We start from the raw sequence: 26,476 nt of genomic DNA, 5'->3' as shown, positions 1-26,476 counted from the left end.
AAGTCTGTTCTTTATATCTGTGTCTCTTTTGCTGTCTTGCACATAGGGTTGACATTACTGTCTTTCTAAATTCCATATATATGCATTAATGTACTGTATTGGTGTTTATCTTTCTGACTTACTTCACTCTGTATGATAGGCTCCAGTTTCATCCACCTCATTAGAATTGACTCAAATGTGTTCTTTTTTATAGCTGAGTAATATTTCATTGTGTATATGTACCACAACTGCCTATCCATTTGTCTGCTGATGGACATCTAGGTTGCTTCCATGTCCTAGCTATTGTAAACAGTGCTGCAGTGAACATTGGAGTACATGTGTCTCTTTCAATTCTGGTTTCCTCTGTGTATGCCCAGCAGTGGGATTGCTGGGTCGTATAGCAGTTCTATTTCCAGTTTTTTAGGGAATCTCCACGCTATTTTCCATAGTGGCTGTACTAGTTTGCATTCCCACCAACAGTGTAAGAGGGTTCCCTTTTCTCTACACCCTCTCCAGCATTTATTGTTTGTAGATTTTTTAATGGCAGCCATTCTGACCAGTGTGAGATGATACTTCATTATGATTTTGATTTGCATTTCTCTAATAATGAAAGATGTTGAGCATCTTTTCATGTGTTTATTAGCCATCTCTATGTTTTCTTTGGAGAAATGTCTGTTTAGTTCTTTGGCCCACTTTTTAATTGGTCATTCATTTTACTGGTATGAGCTACATGAGCTGCTTGTATATTTTGGAGATTAATTCTTTGTCAGTTGTTTCATTTGCTATTATTTTCTCCCATTCTGAAGGCTGCCTTTTCACCTTACTTATAGTTTCCTTTGTTGTGAAAAAGCTTTTAAGTTTAATTAGGTCCCATTTGTCTATTTTTGTTTTTATTTCCATTATTCTGGGATGTGGGTCATAGAGGATCTTGCTGTAATTTATGTCAGAGAATGTTCTGCTTATCTTTTTCTCTTAGAATTTTATAGTTTCTGGTCTTACATTTAGATCTTAATCTGATTTGAGTTTATTTTTTTGTATGGTGTTAGAGATAAGTACTCTTTGCCACAATAACATGTTCTCTTTTGTCCTGCTTCACTTCTGTCAACAAAAAAATGAGGTTTTTAGAATATATTTGCTTTGTGCCTCTGCTCTCTTCTACTTTACCGTAATCAAGACGTTTGGAACACTTTTGCTTCCACTTTCACATCCCACTCTCATCCCGAAACAATGAGGTTGGTAGAGATTGTTGACATCTGAAAGTATGAAAATAATACAGCTAGAATTTTAAAAATCATTTTTTTTAATTTAAAAAATAATAATCATTTTTAGGTCTCTATAAGGAGCAATATCCAACTCGTAATATGAAAGCTTATCAATCAACTTTCAGGTATTGGATGTTAAATGACATTCTAGAGATAAAGATTATGGTGAAGTTGAATTGAGACCTTTTCAAAGTCCATGGAGGTCTATAGCAATGAAGGGTTCCCATCCTCCCAAAAGAAGAAACACATGTATACTCAATTTGCTAACTCTAGCAAATTTGCCAAGTAGAATATTGAATAAAATAGAAAGAATACCTTCCATGAGATATTGAGAGAAAACAAAAGGACTGAACATCAAATAAAACTTAATATGTAACTACCCACAAATGTGGAGCCCACAATCACACCCACCAAGAAATCTTAAGCAGAAGATTTAGTCTAAAGTGGTTCTGGACCAGTTGTTTAGAGAATATATGGTTAAAGGATATGAACATTCAAATTGACTTTCAACATGGAGGATTGCCTATAATCCTCCCAATGGCTCCAGTACTCTACTTTATTCTACCTTCATAGAATCACACAGAGACAGCCTATCTTGAAAGTCAAAGATGCATAACATCTTGACTATAACCATCATTCTCACCTCTTTTCTGTACTTCCATTACTTGAATGGCACTCTTACTCTGGATGCATTCAAAGTCTTTCTCTCTTCAACCATCCAGTTATCTCCCAAATGAGTTGAATGGATATTCTGCCTGAATGTTCAGGGTTTTTTTGTTTTTTTTTTTTTTTTTTACATCTGTGACAGATACATGTTTTAATTCATATCATCATATAAAATAAAGTCATCATACTATAAATTTTTGGCTATATGAAACTTTTAGTATTTTATTCATTTTCATAGTTTTACAGTATTAGTAAAAATAATGGCCATTATAAATAAGCATAAAATGGAAGTTGATGAAAAAATAACCCCAAGTCTTCCCTGACTCCCACCCTCCCACCAAAAAACTAGCTAGTATATGGCAAATATCCTTTTCACACATTATCTTTAGGCATACATTCACTTTGTAGTGGTGGATGGTTTAGTCGCTAAGTCGTGTCGGACTCTTGTGATCCCATGGACTGTAGCCTGCCAGGCTCCTCTGTCCATGGGGTTTTCCAGGCAAGATTACTGGAGTGGGTTGCCATTTCCTTCTCCATGAATGTTCAGTTTTATCAGATCACTAGAGCGCTTTGATTAGGACACTCCTGGGCAATCCCAGAACCTCAGGCCACCAGGGGTCATTTGAACCCATTATTTGATGAATTGATATCCACACAATTTACATAATCAAGGCTATAAAGATGAGGAGCAAAGAACTTGCTGTGTAAGGTAGCCATAACATCAGGGCAGCGTTGTTCACTCTGCCTAAAATAAAACATGTTAGTATCTAATATTAAAAGTGATGAAGATTTATGTGTCTTGAGCTCCTAATATGTACCAAAAATATTAGATGTGCATCATTCACATGATTGTGTTTCATCATCATCTTGAGACAAGGTCCATGTTTCTGCCGTCTTCTTCAGAACAGTACAGATAAACAGATATCTGCAAACAACTGTAAGAGGGACTGGAGGGGCAGTCTCTAGGTGTCTTGTTATTGAATCCTGAAACAAATGCTTATCGAAGCAGATGCTGGTAATGCTGTTTTAGAAATCTCTACCATTTTCATGCACCTCAGCTCCTCTGTGCTTTTGTTCCCAATAGCCAGAGTCTGTGGCTCTTTCTCATAGGACTGCCCACAGGCTATCAGAAACCCCTTCATCTGTAAGCATGAAGACTTAGTACCTTGTAATTTAAACTAATGATTGATGGATATGGGATTCTCTGGGAGACTTTGGTTGGTAGAAAATATTGCTTGACTCTCTTCCCTGCACCCCCTCCACAGTCCACTTCCCCACTTTCCTGTCCATATATTTTTTGGACCACTTCTTGATATACATTACTTTTACATGAGTCCTTGGCCAGAGTCAGCTTATAGGGAAACTAATCCAAAGGCACTGCCAAGTTGTTTTCCAAAATAATTCTTAATTTATGCTCCTCAATATATGTGTTCCCATTTCCTCACTAGTACTTGGCATTGTCAGAGTCTAAGTTTTTGTCAATTATATTGTTCTAATTTCTTTGTATCAGTTAATTTTCTATATTGTTAAATGTGGATGTTAACTTTTCAGAGCAACCACTAAAAGAATAGAAATAGAGAATTTAACTTCTTAACTAATAGAAGAAATTAATGAAAGAATGCAAAGAGCTTGGAACCTTTTAATTACAAATAATCACCTCTTCTTGTGATCAGGGTAAGTACTCTTCTTGTCATTACTTAAGCTTCATTCATTTTTTAATCTCAAAATTAAATATTTGTGCTATAGTTTGTTTAGATTTAGCCACATATCATCTCTTCTTTCATCCCAGATGTTTTTACTGGTATAATTTTCCTCTTGTAAAGTACCCTTTAGATATACTCTTTTAACAATGATATATTAGGGGAAAATTCTATGCCTTTCATTTCTGAAAATGTATTTTTCCCCATTCTTTTAAAAAATTATTTTTGTTAAAATAATTGTTTAAAATTATTTGTTAAAATAGTTGTTAAAATAATTTGTTTTCCCTTTCATTTACAGAATCACCCATATGTTGTTTATCCTCACAATATTGTACTATGTGCCCCAAACATTAGTGATGCAATAGTTATGACTATTCCACTCTCATTTCCTTTATCTGTGGGCATTAGTTCTGAAAGATTTGCTGCAAGTACTTTTTCTTTTTGCACAGGAGCAGGCAATGATACTATGTCACAAGGACCACTTGGTCAACAATAGTTTATAAGACTAAAATTAGTTGTAGGAAACACCCTTATATTAGAAATATTAAAATGTGATAAATTTGAATCATAGTGTTAAAAACAGTATTATTCCATAGTCTTTTAGCCTCTATTTTTACTGTTAATAAATTAGCTGTCAGCTTAATTTTGTGTTCTTCTTTGGTTGTTTTAAGAGCTTTTCTTTGTATTTGATGTTCTGCAACTTCTCTACTATTTATCTAAATATGCAATCCTTTCTTTTTCTTTTCTTATATTTAAAAACATGAGATATAGACTACATCCAGTAGAGAGCAAAAATCTTAAGCACAGGTCTAGATGAATTTTTACATATATATATATATATATATATATATATATATATATATATATATATGTAACTACCGCCTAGATCAATGTGTAGAATATTTCCAACATTCAGAAAGGTGGTTTTAGCTTTCAAATTTAAGTCTATAATCTATACTGAATTAATTTTTATGTTTGGTGGGAGGTAAGGGATAATGTTAATTTTTTCAATATGGATATCTAATTGACCCAATAATATTTATTGAAAAGGCCATTCTTTCCCATACTGAACTGAGACAGTGGGTTTGTCATAAATCAGGTGACTATATAAGTGTGAATTTTTTTCTGGACTTTTTATTGTATTCCATTTGTCTATTTGTCTATCTGCACACAAATACCATGTGCTTTTTTTTTTTACAATAAGCCTTGATGTCCTGTAGTGTAAGTCATCCAGCCTTGTACTTCTTCAATAGTGACTTGGCTGTTCTAGATTCTTTGCCTTTTCATATACATTTTAGAGTCACTTATCAATTTTTTATGGTTAACTTTTGTATCCTGTTTAAGAATAACTGAATATCATGAAGATTTCCTCCTGTATTTTCTTCTAAAGCCTGCTTAGTTTTGACTGGAATCACACTGAATCTAAAAATAAATTTGGGAAGAATATATAATGTAACAATTTTTAGTCTTTCAATTCATTAACATATTATAGCCTTCCATTTATTTTACTACTCAATTTAGTTCAGTAATATTTTGGATTTTCCAGTGTTGAAATATTGCAAATATTTTATTTCTGGGTATTTGGTAATGTATAAACTATAATAAATGGTATTATTTTGTTAAATACTATTCCCACTAGTTTATTTTTAGGAAATAAGAATACAATTAGCTTTTTACAATAGCTTTGTTGAGATATAGTCCACACACTACAATATCACTCTTTAAAAGTACTATACAAGTCAGTAGTTTTTAATATATTCACAGAGTTGTACAACCATTGTGTACATGTATGCTAAGTCACTTCAGTTGTGTCTGACTCTTTGTGACCCCATGGACTGTAGCCCCCAAGGCTCCTTGTGCATGGCGATTCTCCAGGCAAGAACACTGGAGTGGGTTGCCATGCCCTCCTCTGTACAACCATTACCACTACCTGTGCTGTACTCAATATGCCAGCAAATTTGGAAAACTAGCAGTGGCCACAGGACTGGAAAATGTCAGTTTTCATTCCAATCCCAAAGAAAGGCAATGCCAAAGAATTTTCAAACTACCTCGATAATTGCACTCTTCTTACACACTAGCAAAGTAATGCTCAAAATTCTCCAAGCCAGGCTTCAACAGTATGTGAACTGAGAACTTCCAGAAGTTCAAGCTGGTTTAGAAACAGAAGAAGAACCAGAGATCAAATTGCCAACATCCATTGAATCATAGAAAAAGCAAGACAGTTCCAGAAAAACATCTACTTCTGCTTTATTGATTACACCAAGGATTTTGACTGTGTGGATCACAACAAACTATGGAAAATTCTTAAAGAGGTAGGAATACCAGACCACCTTACTTGCCTCCTGAGAAATCTGTATGCAGGTCAAGAAGCAACAGTTCAGACTGGACATAGGACAATGGACTGGTTCAAAATTGGGAAAGGAGTATGTCAAGGCTGTATATTGTCACCCTGCTTATTTAACTTGTATGCAGATTACATCATAAGAAATGCTGGGCTGGATGAAGCACAAACTGGAATCAAGATTGCCAGGAGAAATATCAATAACCTCAGATATGCAGATGACACCACCCTTTATGGCAGAAAACAAAGAGGAACTAAAGAGATTCTTGATGAAAGTGAAAGAGGGGAGTGAAAAATCTGCTGAAAATTCAACATTCAAGAAACTAAGATCATGGCATCTGGTCCCATCACTTCATGGGAAATAGATGGGGAGACAGTGGAAACTGTGACAGACTTTATTTTTTTGGGCTCCAAAATCACTGCAGATGGTGACTGCAGCCATTAAATTAAAAGATGCTTGCTCCTTGAAAGAAAAGCTATGACCAACCTAGACAGCATATTAAAAAGCAGAGACATTACTTTGCTGACAAAGGTCCATCTAGTCAAAGCTATGGTTTTTCCAGGAGTCATGTATGGATGTGAGATTTGGACTATAAAGAAAGCTGAGCACTGAAGAATTGATGCTTTTGAACTGTGGTGTTGGAGAAGACTCTTGAGAGTCCCTCAGACTGTAAGGAGATTAAACCAGTCCATCCTAAAGGAAATCATTCCTGAATATTCTTTGGAAGGACTGATGCTGAAGCTGAAGCTCCAATCTTTGGCCACCTGATGTGAAGAACCGACTCACTGGAAAAGACCCTGATGCTGGGAAAGATTGAAGGCAGGAGGAGAAGGGGATGACAGAGGATGAGATGGTTGAATGGCATCACCAACTTGATAGACATGAGTTTGAGCAAGCTCTGGGAGTTAGTGATGGACAGGGAGGCCTGGTGTGCTGCAGTCCATGGGGTCACAAAGAGTCAGACATGACTGAGCAACTGAACTGAACTGAATTTTAAAACATTTCCATTACCCCAAAAAGAAACCCTGTGCCTCCCCATTATCCCCTCCCACAAGCTGCAACAACCACTAATCAACTCCCTGCATCTATATATTTGCCTGTTCTGGATATTTCAAATAAATAGAATCACATAATATGTGGCCTTTTGTGCTGGTTTCTCTCACTTAAGTGCTATGTTTTCTAGGTTCATCAAATGTTTCAGTCCTTCATTCCTCTTTATGGTTGAATAATATTCCAATACATGGATATACCATATTTGGTTATTCATTCATCACTTCCTGGACTTTTAAGTTGTCTGCACTTTGGGGTAGTTATGAATAGTGCTGCTATAAGCATTCATGTACAAGCTTTTGTGAGGATGTATATTTTCAGTTCTGTTAAGTACATACCTAGGAGTGAAATTGCTGGTTGTGTCATATGGTATTCACTCTATGCTTAACTTTTTGAGGAACTGCCAGACTGTTTTTCACAGTAGCTGCACCATTTTACTAGCAATATATGAGGACTCTAATTTCTTCACATTGTCACAAATACTTGTCATTCTCTGCTTTAAATTTTTATACATTATTCATGAATTCAGCAAAATCATTTAATATATTATTTCTAATTATTTAGAAATATATTAATTAATAATATTTTAGAATTAATATTTAGAAATAGAATTTAGAAATAGAATTAATATTTAGAATTAATAGAAATATTCTAATTGTTTAGATTTATTGAAATTTTCTATATACTGTCAGGCCCTCAAATAGTAGGTTTTATTTCACTTATCTTAATACCCTTTATTTCCTTTTATTGACTAGTTGTGCTAAGACCTCCAAGATATTGTGAACAAAAATGGTGCTACTACATAATTCTGTCCAGTTTGTGACCTCAGAAGAAAGCATTTGGTATTTAACCTTTAAATATTATCTTAGTTGTTGTTTCTTCTAGATATATTTTATTGTTTTTAATGAACTTACTGTCAAATAATTACAAAATTCGTATACATAGTGATATATGTGTATATGTACATATATGTTTATATATAAATGATGCATATTATTATATGGTGTATTATATGTATTATGATGCATATGATTTGGAAAATACATATTATATATATATATATTTACAGCTAAATAGAGAAAGAGAAAAAGCTAATGCAATAAAGAACATAGGAGTTTCTTGAACTATTCTTGAAACTTTTCTGAAATTTAAAGTGACTATATATAAGAGGACAAAAAGAAATATCTATATATATATATATGTATGTATATTTTCCATAATGATACTTAATGTTTCCAATTTTCAGGGACTACAAACAGGGATGCTGCTTATGGTCCAGAAGGTTGTTCATTTCTGAAGTGCCCCTTACCAAGCTAGTAACTGAGGCTGCACTCCAGCCCCAAGCCATTTCACCAAGTCAAACAATGGAACTTACTATGAGTTGCTTTTTTTAAGCAGAAAAATACCATCTGATTGCCGCACTGTGCACACATAAGATTGCTTTCACCACAAGGGGGCACCTTTTATTAATGTAGACAATGGTGCTATACAGCTTAAGAGAGTTCCTAGTCATAACACACTTTTTATTTTTTTAAATGCTACGGGCAACATCTTTATTGGAATTGCTTGTTTGTAGGGTATGTATGTCAAATTTTATAAGGCATTGCCACATTCATCTCCAATTTTGTTGTACTGTCAAAAGCAGTATATGAGGACTTTCCTGGTGGTCCAGTGGTTAAGAATCTGCCTGCCAATGCAGGGGACATGGGTTCTACCCCTGGCCTGGGAAGATCCCACATACTGCAGGCCAACTAAGCTCATGTGCCACAACTACCAAGCCAGCACACTCTAGGGCCCATGTTCTGCAACAAGAGAAGCCACCGCAATGAGAAGCCCGCACTCAGCAACCCAGCACAGCCAAATAAAATTTAAAAAAAGAAGTATATGAGAATTCTCATTTCCCCATGTCACTTCAACACTTGATATTGTCATTATTTTTACTATTACCAACATAATAGTTTTGAAATGGGATCCCATGTTGTTCTATTTAAAATCTCTCTGATTACTAATATGATTGTGCATCTCTTTGCATGTTCCTCACTTGGAATGGATTGTTCGTATATCTTCTCAGTATCTTCCATTTGTTCCTTTATTACTGCTCTCCTTCACCCTACTCTGTGCCCAGGAAGCTGACCATTATGGACTGCATAAATATCTCCCTTGCCTTCTGGATTCTTGTTGAGTTTGGCCACTGGGAAGGCTCCATCTCTACCAGACTAAAAGATGGCTGTGGCTGAGTTCTTCTACCAAAGGCCACAAATTCTGTCCAGGTTACTGTGTTCCAGTAACTATTCCCTGCTGTTACTACCCCTTCTTCCCTGGTGGTTCAGATAGTAAAGAATCTGCCTGCAATGCAGGAGACCTGGGTTCCATCCCTGGGTCAGAAAGATCCCCTGGAGAAGGAAATGGCAACCCACTCCAGTATTGTTGCTTGAAGAAGTCCATGGACAGAGGAGCCTGATGAGCTTGCTACAGTCCATGGGATCACAAAGAGTTGGACAGGACTGAGTGACTAACACTACCCCTTCATGCTTTGGGGGGAGGTAACAGCTCCCCACTATTGCTAGCCTCAGGGTATTTCAAAATCTCTTGTTGGTGTCAGTAATAGTTAGCTATTGCTACAATAATGCTGTATAAGATACCTCCCCAAAACTTAGGACAGTCACCTGTTCTCCTTGCTCATGTGCTATGGGTTATTTGGGGGCTATTCTGCTTCAAGATGCAGTTTGGATGGGCTTGGCTCTAGGATGCAAACTGTGTTCAGATCTGCTCCATGTGAATTACTATGCAGCTCAAACACTGGGATCAGCAGCTACCTGGGGCAAGCTCTTCTCAAGACAATCATATGAGTGCAAGAAGACTAGCAAAACCACACAAGTATATTGAAATCCTCTAGGCACTTCATGTCTGCTCATATCTCACTGATGAAAGCAAGTGCATGGCCAAGACTAAATTCAGAGGAACAGGTGTGTATACTCCATCCTAAAGGTGGCGGGGGCGGGGGGGGAGTGGGTAGTGAGGAGTGAGTATCTGTAAAAAATTTATCCAATGTATTACAATTTCTTTTAACCACACTGAAACCCTTTTACACAGTCTCTTCATTTAATTTTTCCTCACTGCTACATTTGTGTGTAGCATCTACTTCTTGTCAGGACCCCGATTAAGATTATATCACTCTCACAAGTTTCTATTGATTTTCCAGTTTTCAGGGATACATATTAACCCCTCCCAAAGCCTCCTAGATGATTCCTTCCCGACACCACCTTGGCCAAAATCTGCTCCAGATCTATTTCCCATTTTAGTGCAGCTTTTTTCCTTTCCTTTTGTGTAGGAGTCCTCCACAAAAGTCCCTACTCCATCTATGGCATCAACCCTTTCCCACTTCTTGTGATTCATACTAACCACCTAGTTCTTCATGTCTACATAACATGTGTGGATGTGTGTATTCATATGTAAGCCTTTGGGGGGTTAATGTATATTTAACAAAAAAGAGGGTTACATTAGGCAATTTTCTACACATTTTATCTAGAAACCTTGCAACAGTCTCTCCAAAGCAGCTGGCATAAATGTATCTTATTCCTTTTAAGTGCTGAATTATGTTCCATCATACTGATCCCATTCCTTTCTTGATGAATGAAGTGGATGATGTAATGCACTGCTCAGATCCCACTTTATGATTGAGGCACTCATGCCCCCAGATGCTAGGAATATAGCTGAATCACCCTTTAGGAATTGCTATGGGTTGAAGGGAGCTGCCTTGCCCAGGGGTACACTACTTCCTCCAGGTAAGACCACATCCAATGACCAGTCGGTGTGGAGGCACAAATACCCTGCCTCATCTTCTCCATTCATAAATTTTCTGAATGGCCATCTTAGCTTTAGATATCCCTGTAGGATAAGCTGAGGCCTCTATTGCAACTGTGCATGCTCAGTCGTGTCCCACTCTTTGCGACCCCATGGACTGTAGCCCAGCAGGCTCCTCTGTGCATGAGATTTTCTAGGCAAGAATACTAGAGTGAATTGCCATGCCCTCCTCCAGGGGATCTTCTCGAGCCAGGGGTCAAATTTGTGTCTCCTGCATTGCTGGCAGATTCTTTACCACTGTGTCACTGGGGAAACCCTTGGAACTGTATAGCTCTTCAAATTCTCCCTTTATGCAAACCTTCATTCTCTTACAAGTGCTTTTGAGATGTTTCTGGGGGAACTTACAAGTATAATACTTAGTTGGCCAAAAAGTTCATTTGGGTTTTTCTGTAACATCTTAGGGAAACTCAAACTTTTTGGCCTATCTAATATTTGGTTCTAGAAGCGGTCCTAAGAAGCAGATTATGAAATAGGATTTTGGAGCACAAGTACCTGCGAGCTGGCTAGAAATGGGGACTATATCACTGGTGGTAAGTGATGTGCTGATAACCCTTGTGATGTGGTCATGGTGCAATGGTCAAAAATTTCGCTAGTGGTAAACTGATATTGGACACTAATGGAAATAGATTTCCTGGAAGGTGCAATATCTCCGGAGTTTGAGTCATCCAGAATAAGTGGTAATAATATAAAGACTGTGAAAATAGACAATTGTACACAAGGCTATTGATGAACTGCAGAAAAACAACAAAAGGTGAAGGGTGATTAAACAGCAATTTAAGACAAAGTCGAAAGTCAGATGACTTAGACGCAGAAGGAAGAGAAGTCAAAGGATTGGCCTGTGAACTTTAGTCTTTTTGTCCTGAAATCATGGCCCATTTTTGCTTTCTACCACATATTAAGCCAACGCATGCATGAACAAAGCTCAGTCTTTTCTTTAACTCTTTCATGTATTCTGGAAAAATAACTCAAAATAAAAATTAGGGAGAGATGATTCTATTGCCTTTTAATATCACACAAGTGTTGCCCTATCAGCCCATCTGCAATCATTGACTATTAGGAAATTTAAGTTGCCCAGCCATAGATGAAGTAGCAGAGGCTTTTTTCAGCACTCATGATTTAATAGGTTAGCATAAAGAGAAACAGTAAGGAGTAACGTTTTTTGCTTTTCTTCCCATTGGAAAAGATATAATTTTATTTTCCTGCATGATCTCAACCAGGTTTCCACCTACATTTAACAAGAGCAGCTCTGCACTCCCTTCTCCTCCGCTTAACAATCAAAGCTCTATGAATGTAAATGCTTTCTCTGAACCAGCTCTCATTCTGCTAGCTTCCTCAGTAATAGATTAAATAAAACTTTGACGGATGTTCACCAACAAATGTGTGGGATTCATAATTTGTAAAAATTAGCTATTTTGCTTTCAAAAGCAACTTTTTGGAAAAGAGAAAGTCTTTCCCCAAAGTCTCCTAGCTGATTTCTTCCTGATATCTCCTTGGCCAAAATCGAATCCAGATCTATTTCCCAAGGAAGGGGCATGGAACTGATGGGTTTGGAAGAGTCAGCATCCAGGACTGTATGATCACCAGTGGGGTCTCCATCACCAGGACCACCACAGGGCTATCTTTTTTGCTGGATAATACAAGACCCCACATCAGCCACAGAATGGCAGAGGACATACCTTCTGAGCAAGTCATGGACCCCACTTACTGGACTGGGGAGGTCGCAGTGCCATATTCATTGAGACTCGATTTATTTTTCAACAGCATCTGACATTTATTGAAAATAAGGAAAAAACGTTTGTCCAGGTAGTGTAGAAGAGCTGGGCAGAGTGCAGGGGTTACTGTGCTCAACAAAAGGCACACGTCAGAGAGACAGCTGCACATTCAGAAGAGAACTGGATTCTGGGTGAAACCAACAGGTCCACAGGAGAAAATGAGCGACTCGGTTTGGTTGCCAGGGACCCCTGGGACCTGGCAGTCACACCCAGCAGGAACAGAAGATGTCTCTGGGAGTAGGGAGGGCTTCGGTTCCACAGGTGAAAGGCTGGCCGGCCCCTCCAGGACGGTGGCGAGCTGTTGGAATCCTTGTTTGTCCAGAGGCTGTGGCCAGCTCAGACACCTCCCGGGTGAGTCCAGATCGCCGAAGGCTGCAGGCTGTGGATGGAATGCGGTGCACGGTGATGGCCGCCACAGCGCAGGTCTCTGGCCACCCGGAGGCGGGCCTGGGAGTCTGGCAGGAGGTGGGTGGTTGGCAGTGGCCGGGTGTGGGTGGTCTGCCCCGTGGATAACAGGAGCCCGGCTTGCAGTTAGAGCGCAGAACCGAGTCCAAGTGTGCAGGGGAGAGGCCTGGCTGGCCCGAGGGCGGCCACAGCAGCGGGAACCTGGAGAGCTATTCCTGGAACAAAGGCAAGCACTACGCGGGAAGGGACACGAGCACGGGGGAGATCGCAGCCACCCGAAGGTGAGGGAGGACACGGCGGGAGGACGCCTGTGGCGATCTGGGAGGCGGCGACTGGCGCGGCGGACCCTCTCCCGAGCACCCGCCCCCAGACCCGAGGCGCTCCAGGCCTAGAAGTCCTCGTCCTCCACCCATCCAAACACCCGCTTCATCTCGGCCAGGAAGCCCCGGTAATCGTTGAGGAGGGGGCTCTGCTTCCTGATGTAGGGGATCACCCACTGCAGGGCTGGCCCAGTCATGCGGGTGATGAGGAATGTCACCTTCAGGGCATCGTTGGTGAACAGGTTCTCGTCCACTAGCATGTAGGCGCCCGTCTGCACGATAAACTCTGGGAGCCGGTCGGTGTCGCCATCAAACGTCTCGGGGAAGGGGATCGGGTTCCTCCACCGACGTGTCTGGGGCCGAATGGGCAGGGCCAGGAGGGCCTTGATCAGCTGCACTCGGCCGTCCATCGCGTCTTGCTTGCTTCTCCGAGCTCCACTGGACTCAGCAATGGGCGGCGAAGAGGCGTGGCGGGAAGTGCGTGTGTGCGGAGGTGGGCCCGGTCCCAGGTGGGCGGAGCCACGGGCGGTAACTGGCGGGGCTGGGCTCCGCCCACAGGACCTGGTGGTTGCTATTGCGCAGGCGTGACACTCGGGCTGAGTTGGGCGGGGCGGGAATAAGGAAGGAGTCTGGGCTAACGCCCGCCCGAGGAGGCGGGGTCCGAATCTGAGGGGCGGGTCCGAGGTTTCCTGACACAGAATGCAGTAGTCTTAAGTAGTGTGGGCTCCGCCCACGAGACAGGTGATCTGAAGTGCGCAGGCGCAACAGTGGTGGTGAGGGGCAGCCTCCCTAGGTTTGGAGATGATCAGGGCTCCGCCCCGCGAAGGGGAAATGGGCGTGGCTAATGCGCCCTTTCCACAGTTTATTGTGATCCACACAGTCAAAGGCTTTGGCATAGTAAATAAGGCAGAAATAAATGTTTTTCTGTAACTCTCTTGCTTTTTTGATGATCCGGCAGATGTTGGCTATTTGATCTCTGGTTCCTCTGCCTTTTCTAAAACCAGCGTGAACATCTGGAAGTTCACAGTTCAGGTATTGCTGAAGCCTGGCTTGGAGAATTCTGAGCATCACTTTACAAGCGTGTGAGATGAGTGCAACTGTGCAGTAGTTTGAGCATTCTTTGGCATTGCCTTTCTTTGGGATTGGAATGAAAACTGACCTTTTCCAGTCCTGTGGCCACTGCTGAGTTTTCCAACTTTGCTGACATATTGAGTGCAGCACTTTCACAGCATCATCTTTCAGGATTTGAAATAGCTCAACGGAATTCCAATCACCTCCACTAGCTTTGTTTGTAGTGATGCTTCCTAAGGGCCACTTGACTTCACATTCCAGGATGTCTGGCTCTAGCTGAGTGTGAGTGATCACACCATCGTGAATGTCTGTGGAACAAACTGTGAGAAATTCTGAAAGAGATGGGAATACCAGACCACCTGACCTGCCTTTTGAGAAACCTGTATGCAGGTCAGGAAGCAACAGTTAGAACTGGACATGGAACAACAGACTGGTTCCAAATAGGTAAAGGAGTATGTCAAGGCTGTATATTGTCACCCTGCCTATTTAACTTATATGCAGAGTACATCATGAGAAACGCTGGGCTGGAAGAAGCACAAGCTGGAATCAAGATTGCTGGGAGAAATATCAATAACCTCAGATACGCAGATGACACCACCCTTATGGCAGAGAGTGAAGAGGAACTAGAGAGTCTCTTGATGAAAGTGAAAGAGGAGAGTGATTAAGTTGGCTTAATGCTCAATATTCAGAAAACTAAGAACATGGCATCTGGTCCCATCATTTCATGGCAAATAGATGGGGAGACAGTGGAAACAGTGGCAGACTTTATTTTTCTGGGCTCCAGAATCACTGCAGATGGTAACTGCAGCCATGAAATTAAAAGACGCTTACTCGTTGGAAGGAAAGTTATGACCAATCTAGATAGCATATTAAAAAGCAGAGAAATTACTTTGTCAACAAAGGTCCGTCTAGTCAAGGCTATGGTTTTTCCAGTGGTCATGTATGGATGTGAGAATTGGACTATAAAGAAAGCTGAGTGCCAAAGAATTGATGCTTTTGAACTGTGGTGTTGGAGAAGACTCTTGAGAGTCCCCTGGACTGCAAGGAGATCCAGTCAGTCCATCCTAAAGGAGATCAGTCCTGGGTGTTCATTGGAAGGACTGATGTTGAAGCTGAAACTCCAATACTTTGGCCACCCGATGGGAAGAGCTGACTCATTTGAGAAGACCCTGATGCTGGGAAAGATTGAGGGCAGGAGGAGAAGGGGATGACAGAGGATGAAATGATTGGATGGTATCACCAACTCGATGGACATGGGTTTGGGTGAACGCCGGGAGTTGGTGATGGACAGGGAAGCCTGGCCTGGTGCGGTTCATGGGGTTGCAAGGAGTTGGACACGACTGAGCGACTGAACGCGCCCTTGAAGAGGCAGGGCCATAATCAAAGGGGCGGGGCCAAGGTTTCCAAGGCGGGCCCCCGGCTAAGAACTGGAATCAGGGGAGGAGCCCTAGACTTTATTTTTTGTAAAGTTTATGGGATTCTCCTGGCAAGTATACTGGGGTAGTTTGTCATTTCCTCATCCAGTGGATCACGTTTGGTAGCTCAGGTGGTAAAAAATCTGCCTGCAATGCTGGAGACACAGGTTCGATCCCTGGGTTGGGAAGATCCCCTGGAGAAAGAAATGGCAACCCACTCCAGTATTCTTGCCTGGAGAATTCCATGGACAGAAGAGCATGGCAGGCTACAGTCCATGGTGTCACAAAGAGTTGGACAAGACTGGGCGACTGAACAACAGCAGCAACCTAGACTTTGTGCTGTAGGGCCCACAGCACGTGAAAAAGAACACAGTTCCTCTTCTTGGAGTTGAACAGTCTTTCCTTTTCAACCCATCTTGTCCACTCACTCCAATATTCTTGCCTGGAGAATCCTATAGATTCTCCTCAGAGCCTGGCATGCTACAGTCCATAGGGTTGCAAAGAGTCAGACACAACTGAAGCAACTTAGCTAGCTAGCTTGCAAGCCCCTCTGCCCTAGGGTATCCTTTGCACACCTTCGGACTGGGACACCACTTGAGTGCAGTTCTTTTAATGCATTTTCTTACTTATCCATGCATCTCTCAGCTGGAGAAGTATCGCACCGCTGGTTGTAGGTGTGGTTGCTTTTCACCACACCAAACATTAGTCAACATAGTTCAGAGTAGCATATTCAAGGAGTAATGTACCATGACCAGTCAATGTGAAGAGGGTCAAATGATACAAAATCTCTTAATCTGGTATACTAAAAGACCAAAGAAGTTTATCAGTATAGAAACCAAAAGACAAAAGTGGTGTTTGATGCTTTCCCAATATGATGGTATACATTTCCATACATGAGAATAAGCGGAAAATGTAACTAAGACATTAACCAATTGAAAGAGGGAAAACTAACCATTACAGGTTATATCTGAATTCATTTGTATAGCTGAGTACAAAATTAATATATATTCCATACACACTTTCATATAACTCAGTAAATAATCAATTAAAATAGATCCTACTGTTAATGACTCAATTCAGAAAAGCAATTCAAAAGAAATAGTGCCTAGGAATATACTTGAAATGTCTTAAAGGCCACTTAAAGAACATTTTGAAATGTGAAAGGGGGGATATAAAAGAATACTCAAGCAAACACAAATGCAAACTCAGGTCTGAAATAGGATGGCACAACTTCTTAAAAATGCTAATTTTTCTTGTGTGAGGAGAGAGAGGAGATGTGGGCTTGTGTGCTGCCTCATACCAACAAGGTGACAGCAAATTTGTCTCCACTTGCTTGAGTTGCAACAATGCTTGGTGATCTCATGATCTTCAAGTGTAAAATCTCCTGTGGACCAGGCTATTCCAGAATTATCCACAAGTAAAAAAAATTCAAATTATATGAAACACGAGTTTTGTGACATTGGACATCAGGCAGCCACAGTAATATTCTTTAGCGTGAAAAAATACTTAAAGTGAACCCTAGTATTGCCTCAGTTTACAGTCAGGAGCAAACATCCAACTAGCCTGTTTGTTTATGAGTGTGCATTGGTTTGTTTGTTTGTTCTTGCTGATCCCAAATGGAAAGCAGATGTGAAAAGTCCTCCAAGACTCCCAAAGTTTTCTCTTGATTTTTGTCCTGTAGATCTTAACTTTCTATTGAGGATGTTTAACATCCCCTTCCCATTATGTCTCTTTCCCCAAATCTGGGTTCTCTCCATCCAGAGTGGGCACTTCTTTTTGCCACGAGTCCCCCTGGGAGAGTTAGAGTGGGAGGGTGAACCAGCCCCAAGCTCTCCCTGGTCTGTGGATGGTGACAGCTCAGAGAACCTCCAATAGCTGAGGGAAGACAACACCCACTTGGCCGAGCAGGAGTGGATCCAGTCATCCAAGCCACATCCGAATGATGACAAAGATTCATTCCTGGATTCCCATCACATGCTTGGGAAGGCCATCTGTTGCCACCTGTGGCTGTCCTAGGCTGAAATGGAGTCTAGTTGATAACAATACCCCAAATGTCACTGACCATCTGCTCATCGAACTCATTTCCTTAAAAGCTGCTCACCACCCAAAACAGCATTTCTGAGAATCTCTAGAGAGAGGTATACACACTGAAATGGAGCAGGACCCTATAGTCCTTTCCCCCAACTCCATGTCTTCCACCTATCTTTTGTCTTTAGAAAAACTTTAGTCAAAGAATAAACTTAATCAGAGAAGTGAGAAAATGTAAGAGCAAAATAAAACAGCTAAAAGGACATAATAATATTAACTTAGTCAAAAGTCAAGGACCTTTATTTCCTCCTCAAGGATTATAGAGAACAGTCTGAGCCATATCCTTTGAGCTGTCTTGTAGGTATACTGAAACCCCAACCAGGTGGAAGAAGTTAAGTACACAATGACAAAACTGCTGCTATGACCTAAGCTGCCACAATTCTGAGAACTGGTCTCAAAGATATGGGAATAAACTAACCCTGGAACTGACAATAAAGTTGAAGCCAATCAGTCCACTGCACGACAAATTTCAAGATTACTGTTAGAGCTGATTGTGCTGTTTCTGCATGTAGCCCCATCTGTCTGCCTATACATCCCTGAAACTCTTGCCCACTGATTATCAGTGGTGGGGAGTCAGCCTTCGGACAGGAGTGCCCCACCCTTCTCTATTGCCAGCCTCTGAAATAAACTCCTTTCCACCAACCTTGCCTCTTTATTGCCTTCAGAGCAGTGAGCATTTGGACCCCACTTTTGATAACAACACCATGGAGACAGTATACGGGTAGGTGGTGCAGTGACCATAACCAAGTGGGAGTACCTCACACACTCATTCTTTAAACTCCCACACACTCATTCTCTAACACAGAGTTTAATAATGGGGCTATAAAGTTCCAAGTGCTATGGGAGACCAGGGGAGCTTCTCTGACCTCTGCATGCTGAGGAACCGCTCAGGCAGGACATGACATGTTATACCTACCTTGGGGCCCTCTAGACTGGATGACAAGAACTGAGTTGTGGATACCTGTGGCCTAAGATCGTCATAAAATCCCAGGGAGAGACCCGTGCCTACTCACCCAGGACATTTTCAATCAGGAGGGACCACAGAGGTCTTGCTCTCTTTTTCCCTGGGAGAAGATTTTAAGGTCTATAATGTAAACATTCCTTTGTTGTTGTTGTCATTTAGTCTTTAAGTGGTTTCCAACTCTTTTGCAACCCCATGGACTGTGTAGCCTGCCAGGCTCCTCTGTCCATGGGATTCTCCAGGCAAGAATACTGGAGCGGGTTGCCATTTCCTTCTCCAGGGGATCTTCCCAACCCAGGGATCGAACCCATGTCTCCAGCGTCTCCTGCATTGGCAGGATTCTTTACCATGGAGCTACCTGGAAAACCCATAGGCAGCTGAAAACTCATCTGACAATTCTCTGGAACTGGGGTTCCTGAAACTTGAATACATGCTCAGCTCAAGAGAGGAAGTGTAATTCCATTTTATTGAAAATTTTACACAAACAGTGGGTAGAGTATTGCAAACAATGTCAAAAAGATTCTGACCTTGGCTTATGTATTTTGATTCTGGTTCTTCAAAGCCAGGTCTCACCTCAACACCCACTAGGCTGCTTTCTACAATCACTCAGGACTCTCCACTTCAGGGTTTTTCTCCTCACCCTTGGCACATGCTCGATGTGACCCAAAGCCAGTTGGAAGTGTGAGAGATTTATTATCCCTGGAAGTAGCTTTGTTAAATAATGGTTGGGGTTTTCGTGGCTGCATACTCCAGCTTCCTTGTCCCATACTTGAGGTGGATTTGAGGTGCATTCTACATAGTCTCCCATCATACTCCCTCTACGAATAAGCTCCAGTTGCCCCTAGTGCTCACCTGCTAGATCATCCCTCTTAATTGGCTGCCTTCCTTCTAAGTTTCACTTCCCCACACACTCTAAGGTTCCCTCTCAAGTAAACTATTTATATTCACAGGTTTGTCTCAGGGTCTACTTACTGGAAATGCATACATAGACACTGTATACAAGAAAAATGCATTTAACTTACTCTCATACTCAAATGTTTGGCTGAGGTGGAATTCTAGGTTCCAAATTATTTCCCACCAATATTTGAAAGATAGAGCCTATACCATTATTTTTTTCTTGGGTGTGACTGCTTGCATTTTTGATGTATAAGGTCTCTGTGTGTCCATTTCTGGAAAGTAGACCCTGAGACAAACCTGTGAATATAAATAGCACTTCCAACTGGCCTTGGTTCATGTCCTCTATTGATGAAGTACCTCAGGAATATGGAAATGTATGGAATGTATGGGAAACAGTAAGAGAAATGTCTGTATACTCACCTCCCAGCTAAGGAAATAAAACTTCAAACACAGTGGCTCCATTTGTCCCTCATGTAAACACTATCCTGGATTTGGGCTTTGCCATTCTCATGTCTGTGGAATGATTATGTAGAGCAAGTAGGGGTCAAAACGCAATAATTTTGGAGCTTCCAGATTGGTGAACCCATGGAGATGCAGGGAGAGTGGCCTGCCTGGTGAGGGCACAGAAGCTCTGTGTCCTTTCCTCATACCTGGGCCTATGCATCTTTCTTCTGGCTGTTCCTGCATTATATTCTTTTAAAATAAACTGTTCATCTAGCACTAAAAACCTCCTGTGTTTGGTGGTTATGAAGCAGAGAGACACCGGGGAGAAATTACTTATAATTTACCAATCAAACAATGGTATTTTAACAGCAGTGATAAAATGTACAGTATTGGAGATTTGATTATTCACCTCTTAAACCTTATTATAGGCTTCCTGGGTAGCTCAGCTGATAAAGAATCTGTCTGCAATGCAGGAGAGCCCAGTTCAATTCCTGGGTTGGAAATTTCCCCTGGAGAAGGGATAGGCTACCCATTCCACTGTTCTTGGGCTTCCTTGGTGGTTCAGACAGTAAAGAATCTACCTGCAATGCGGGAGACCTGGATTTGATCCCTGGGTTGGGAAGATCCCCTGAAGGAGAACGTGGCAACCCACTCCAGTATTCTTGCCTGGAGAATTCCATGGACAGAGAAGCCTGGCTGGCTATAGTCCATGGAGTCACAAAGAGTCGGACATGACTGAGCAACTCAGCACATATCCCCAAACATATGTGAAAATGTTAACAGTACTAAAAGGTTTGCTGAACTTTTTGCTATGAATGAATGAAATCATTTTCAGAATCATGGAATTACTGGAAAGGAAATGGTGAAAAGTCACTGTTGTCCACACAAAATAAATCTATATGGAAACCAAAGCCCAATGGAGTCTTTTATTTTCTAACTATTGAGTGATCAAGACATATTTTAGTTTTACAAAGCAGAGAAATTAAACTGTGTTCTATTTCTAAGAATGCTGATATACATGAATGCAATTAAATGATAAATTTTCTTAAATTTAAATCTAAGTGATTTAAGTGAAGCCTTTTTAATTACTAATGATCTTTAATTGTAAACTTCCAGAATCATTGTTTAAGTTAAATGGCCTTATATAAGATTTCATCCTTCTGTTCTTTTATTTAATGACATGGTTCAAAGTTACCACTGCCATAAGCATAGATTCATGTCATGCTTCACGTTAACTTGGCTGTGTTAATTCTGTATCACTTGAATTAGCTGAAATCTATCTTTACTATAGCATTCAGTTGGTAAAAACAATAAATTCATGTTGTTCCTTATGTAAAAATGTGTTTTCTTTAGGCCCTGTGATAAAGAGAAAACAATCATTTTTTCCATTAAAAAAAAACCCAGTAATTTTGTTCTCTAACCCCTCCCAATACCCTTGGGTTCTTCTTTCTCTGCTCCCCATTATCAGTCCCAGGGTCAGCCTCATGATTTTTTGGAGCACTCTCAGATAATAGAATGTCTTTGGTGACTTTAGCATTCCACACAATCAGTGTTCAGTAGTTTATACGTCCTGTTCAAGGTAATAATCACAACTCTAATCTTCTTTCAGTGTCTAATCCTCTCCCTTCTCAGGCCTGGCCCAGGCTGCAGCCTGCAGTAGGAAAGGAAAGCAGGGTGTAGTATGATGCTTCCACTGGGGCTCAGTCAGCATTTGCTTCCCTCCCCCTTTTCACCTACTTGTCCCCCAGGGTCTGTTGCACACAAGAACAAGAGGTCAAGGTCACAACCAGTCCCCCTATCTGGGTCAAGTTTGTGGGAGTGTGGTGTTTAGTCACTAAATTGTGTCCTACTCTTTGCAACACCATGTTGTAAACCCCATGTTGCAACCCTGTTAGGCTCCTTTGTCCATGGGGTGAAGTTTAGCAGCTGTTGAAATCTGACTGTTTAAATTTTTTCCCTTGACAGGGTTTTTCATAGCTACTTTAAAGACCACATCTCAGAGGAATCGGGTGGAGAGGGAGGTGGGAGGGGGGATCGGGATGGGGAATACATGTAAATCTATTGCTGATTCGTGTCAATGTATGACAAAACCCACTGAAAAAATAAATAAATTAATTAATTAAAAAAAATAATAAAATGCAGATTCCTTATAAACATCCAAAAAAAAAAAATAAAGACCACATCTCTGTGCCTTGATGTATGTAGTTCCAAATGTATGATAATGTACATATGTAGTTCCCTGACATACAGCTTCCACACAGAGAACAACCCCTATCCTCCCAGTCTCTCCCATTTTAAATTTATTTGTGGTTCTGACTTCTTCCCACTGTCTCCCTCGAACCTCAGGGGAGACAAATCAAGACCCCCAAGTGGCCTTCTTGAAACCCTAATCCCCCCTAATACTAATGAGGGCATTTTTCACATGTAAATGCAACAGATTTTCCAACTTCTCTCAAGAGGGCCCCTCTAAACTGAAATCCCCCAGCCTCTAAGTGAGTCAACATTCTCCAAAGGTGAGTAACCAGACTTCACATGTTTGTGACCTTTGGGTAGCAGGGAGAAGGGTCAGAGGTACAGGCAGCCCATGAACAAAAAACACATCAAACCAGAAGAGGTGAAAACACAGCTTCAATTTTAATGGTCCCAACAGGGGAAAGTTTTGTTGATCCACACCATTTTCGAGTGTTTTCCATAATCCTTAGGGGCTGTAGGCGGGTAAGTCACATGGTGCTTAGGTAAAGGCCAGCTCCACCCTGGTGTGTTTTGTGTCAGCCCCCACAGCCACTTTGTCAGCGCCTCATCATTTTTGTGCCTCCCTAGTTGCCTATCAAGTAAAAACATCAGGATGTTTCTGGAGGCCACGGTGGGTTTTAGGTATTCATCTGCTATCCTTCTGACGATGGGTGTGGGCCTTCTAGGACTGACTTCAGAAGCTCCTTTATCCATGACTGGTTGATGCCACAGATGGGCTTCAGCAAGAGAACACAACTGAGAAAACCTGTGAAAGATGATGGAATCCAGAATTACCAGTAGGAAAAATACCAAGTGGTTCCAGAAGCCCCTCTGCATTTCCATCTTCCCTAACAGACACACATGCCCATGCGCATGCACACGCACATGCATGCACACACACACACACACACAGTCATGAAATACTGCCTTGAGGCAACATCTGATTGCTTTATCATTTAATTCCCACATATATATGAAAATATTTTTAGAATCTCTATTTTTTCCATTAACATATTTATTAATTCCTGTTTCAACTGCTAATTCTATAGAGTAAATTTTAATATACTGTATGACATCACATGCCCGCCCCAGACTAATCCCTCACATTTTCTCTTCAAGGTATTTTTATAATCTAGTCCCTCAGTTCCACACACACAATCAATATCTTGTGATTTATGACTGAGATTGCACTGAATTCATAGATTAATTTAGGGAAGAATTGATATCATTCCAAAAATTAGTCTTCCTTTCCAAAAGAAAGTTACTTAAAAATATTATAAAGTGTCCACATAGGAAGTTCATAAAAAGTTTCATGTAAGTTTTCCGTATGTCTTTTAAAAAGTTAATTATATTTGTAGATGTTTTATACTGCTTGATACCATTTGAATAGGATATTTTATTTCTATTATATTTCCTAATTATTAGAAGCATATGCAGAATCTATTTTTTATGTGTTTAACTTATATCAACAATCTTTCCTGATCTACTTGCCCTGAATACTCCAGGAAGGCAATACCTAAGAAAAAGACAAGTTTGCTACCTTTTTGTTAATAAAATATTGTACACTAATAATAGCTCTTATCCCTCTTCAATTTCTTTTAGACACTGAACACACTATTTTAGTCTCTTTCCATGACTCTATATGAAATGGGAGGAAATCTGAAAGACAGAGCCTCTCAAAGAAGGGTGTGTGTGACCTGGGTCCATCTCACAGACCTCCTTGCCTCAGTTTCTTCAGTTGTCACATGAAACTGACAACAGTAGGGTCACCAGTGTAGGAATATATCAAATTTCTTCATAATACTCGTGCTAGATTCTTAGGAAAGCACTATAAAAACAAAAACAAAAAACACTACCACCACTACCAACAGAGTCCTGTCCACACAATTACCCCTCTTACAGCCTGTGAGAACCCATGTCATGACACTAAACAATACCCACTTGGATCATTCATCAATGTCAACTATATAGTTGTTCTGTATCAAAGACTTGCAAGGTAATAGGGCATGAGAAGTATGGCTACTCATAGTCAAAATTTCTACAATTAGACACCCCACTTACGACGTGAATTGTACATTTCAGAGTTGTGGCCAAGGCTGTATCTAGAGATTGAGACAGAAGCAGAAAATTCTACCTGAGGCCAAGTTCCTGTTTGGCACTTGAGGCCAAAACTGCTGAATACTGCCCAGGAGACCTATGGATATGCAATGGGTGTTTTAACTCCTAACCCAGGAAACGTTTCATGGGAGAGATTTTGAATGAGCCAGGAAAGATCACTAAGGCCGAGAGAACTGAGTATCCTTCCAGGGAGAAGATATGAAGATGGTACCCAAATATGGGTAGTATTTTCCCCTTTTTCTAGCACCTCTCAGTCACTCACTGTTCAGCCTCGCACCAGAGATAACCTAGCTGGTGGTATCCACGGCACCGAAGGAAAAAAGTTCTGAGAGGCATTGTGAGTCATCATGACTCCTCCTGGTTCTGATCAACCAGGCTCTCACACAAGGGATAAGACAGGGAAAGAGAGAGAATACTCCTGCTAACTTCTTGCAGTCTCTTCAGGACTCTCCTTTCAGAGAAACCGGAGTCATCTGGGTGATAAGCAATCTGGACATACTGAGGTAAAGTAACATTGTTTTTTACCATCACCATACTAGTCCACCTGATAAACTCCAACCCTACAAGTGGGGGATGTTATGAAACTGTCATTTGCTCTATAGAGAAGTGATGTGGAGCACAGGCTCTAGATACAGGCTTGGTTATTTCCAATCCCAGCTCTGTGTAACCTTGGACAAGTCAGACGAGACCCCAAAGCAATCTCTTATGAGCACTGCTGGGAACGTGTGTGTGTGTGTGGGTGTGTGTGTGTGGGTGGGTGGGTGGGTGTGTGATTGTGAAGGGAAGAAGCCCCTGGGTCCACTGGATTAAGTGTATTTCATCATCTTTTTCAGGCCTTCTTGGTTGTACTCTCTTGCTGAAGACTGTGACATCAACCATTCATGGATAAAGGAAGCCCTGAAGTCAATCCTAACACACCTACATTGACCATCAAGAAGGAAGAAAAACACCCAAAGTCCCACAGGGTCTCCAAAAATGTGCTGACCTTTTTACTTGATAGGCAACTGGGGAGGCACAGAAGTGACGTGGATTTGTCCAGATGGGTGTGGATGCTGACATAAGCCACACACAGGGTAGAGTTGGCTATTGCCAAACAGTCATAATATCTACCTGCTTATGCATGCCCATAATTTTAGGAAAAAAAGCAAAAAAAAATTGGAATAGCAAACTCCTCCTTTGTTTCAGCTGTTAAAATAAAAGCTGGATTTTCACCCCTTTTGACTCAATATGTGTTTATGCCAATACAATTTTCCTGGGTTACCCTGGAGGGGGGATTCTGTTCATCCTAACAGTCTATGCAGAGGCTCTCAGACATAGCAGAGATGGTGAGATCACACTGCATGTCTGATTTATTTCACCTTTAATTAAAAAAAATCAAGGGACATTATATAGTTCTAAGTCACTGAAGAACCCAAGACTCTCGTCCCCTAGGCCTTTTGGGAAGACACCCACTATGTTGCGCTCTAAAACCTGTTTGCTTATCTTGGTGAGAAGACACTGTTTAAGAACAGGCCATGAGGTGTGGGGGGTGGTGGCATTTAAGACAGTCTTTTTAAAATGTTGATGCTCATGAGAATATCATTTAAATATTCTGCAGCATCAAATCATCTTTGTTGGCTCTATTTACTATAAAAAATCATAACACAAGGCATTTAAAAATGGGAACATACATTCAGAGCTTTCTAATGGTATTACTTGTCATTGTCCCCAAAGAAGTGGAATCCTCAGGTCCCTTATGTGCACCATGTGAAGTACACCTGTTCAGGCCACAGTAGGGTGAACAGAATCTGTTAGACTGAAGTGATGCCAGCGAAGATGGCTCCCCAAGAGATGAGCTGGGAAAGCCATGATGCCCACTGGGGTACATTGGAAATGGGAAGTTGGGAAATC

The 26,476-nt window shown here is 41.0% G+C and overlaps 1 protein-coding gene and 1 long non-coding RNA gene across 2 annotated transcripts; both read left to right on the top strand.

The window, feature by feature from the left end:
• Nucleotides 1-927: 927 nt before the first annotated feature.
• Nucleotides 928-12,231, top strand: LOC122435042. The gene is made up of 3 exons (XR_006267564.1): nucleotides 928-3,581; nucleotides 7,755-7,841; nucleotides 8,246-12,231. It is a non-coding gene; the product is annotated as an uncharacterized LOC122435042 (long non-coding RNA).
• Nucleotides 12,232-25,467: 13,236 nt separating this feature from the next.
• Nucleotides 25,468-25,647, top strand: ETDB (embryonic testis differentiation homolog B). The gene has a single exon (XM_043459039.1). The coding sequence runs from the start codon at nucleotides 25,468-25,470 to the stop codon at nucleotides 25,645-25,647; it is 180 nt and encodes a 59-aa protein (XP_043314974.1).
• Nucleotides 25,648-26,476: the final 829 nt, after the last annotated feature.

Source organism: Cervus canadensis, chromosome X (genome assembly GCF_019320065.1).
Source record: "Cervus canadensis isolate Bull #8, Minnesota chromosome X, ASM1932006v1, whole genome shotgun sequence".
NCBI classification, from domain to species: Eukaryota; Metazoa; Chordata; class Mammalia; order Artiodactyla; family Cervidae; genus Cervus; species Cervus canadensis.
This window is presented reverse-complemented; position numbering and strand designations above follow the sequence as displayed.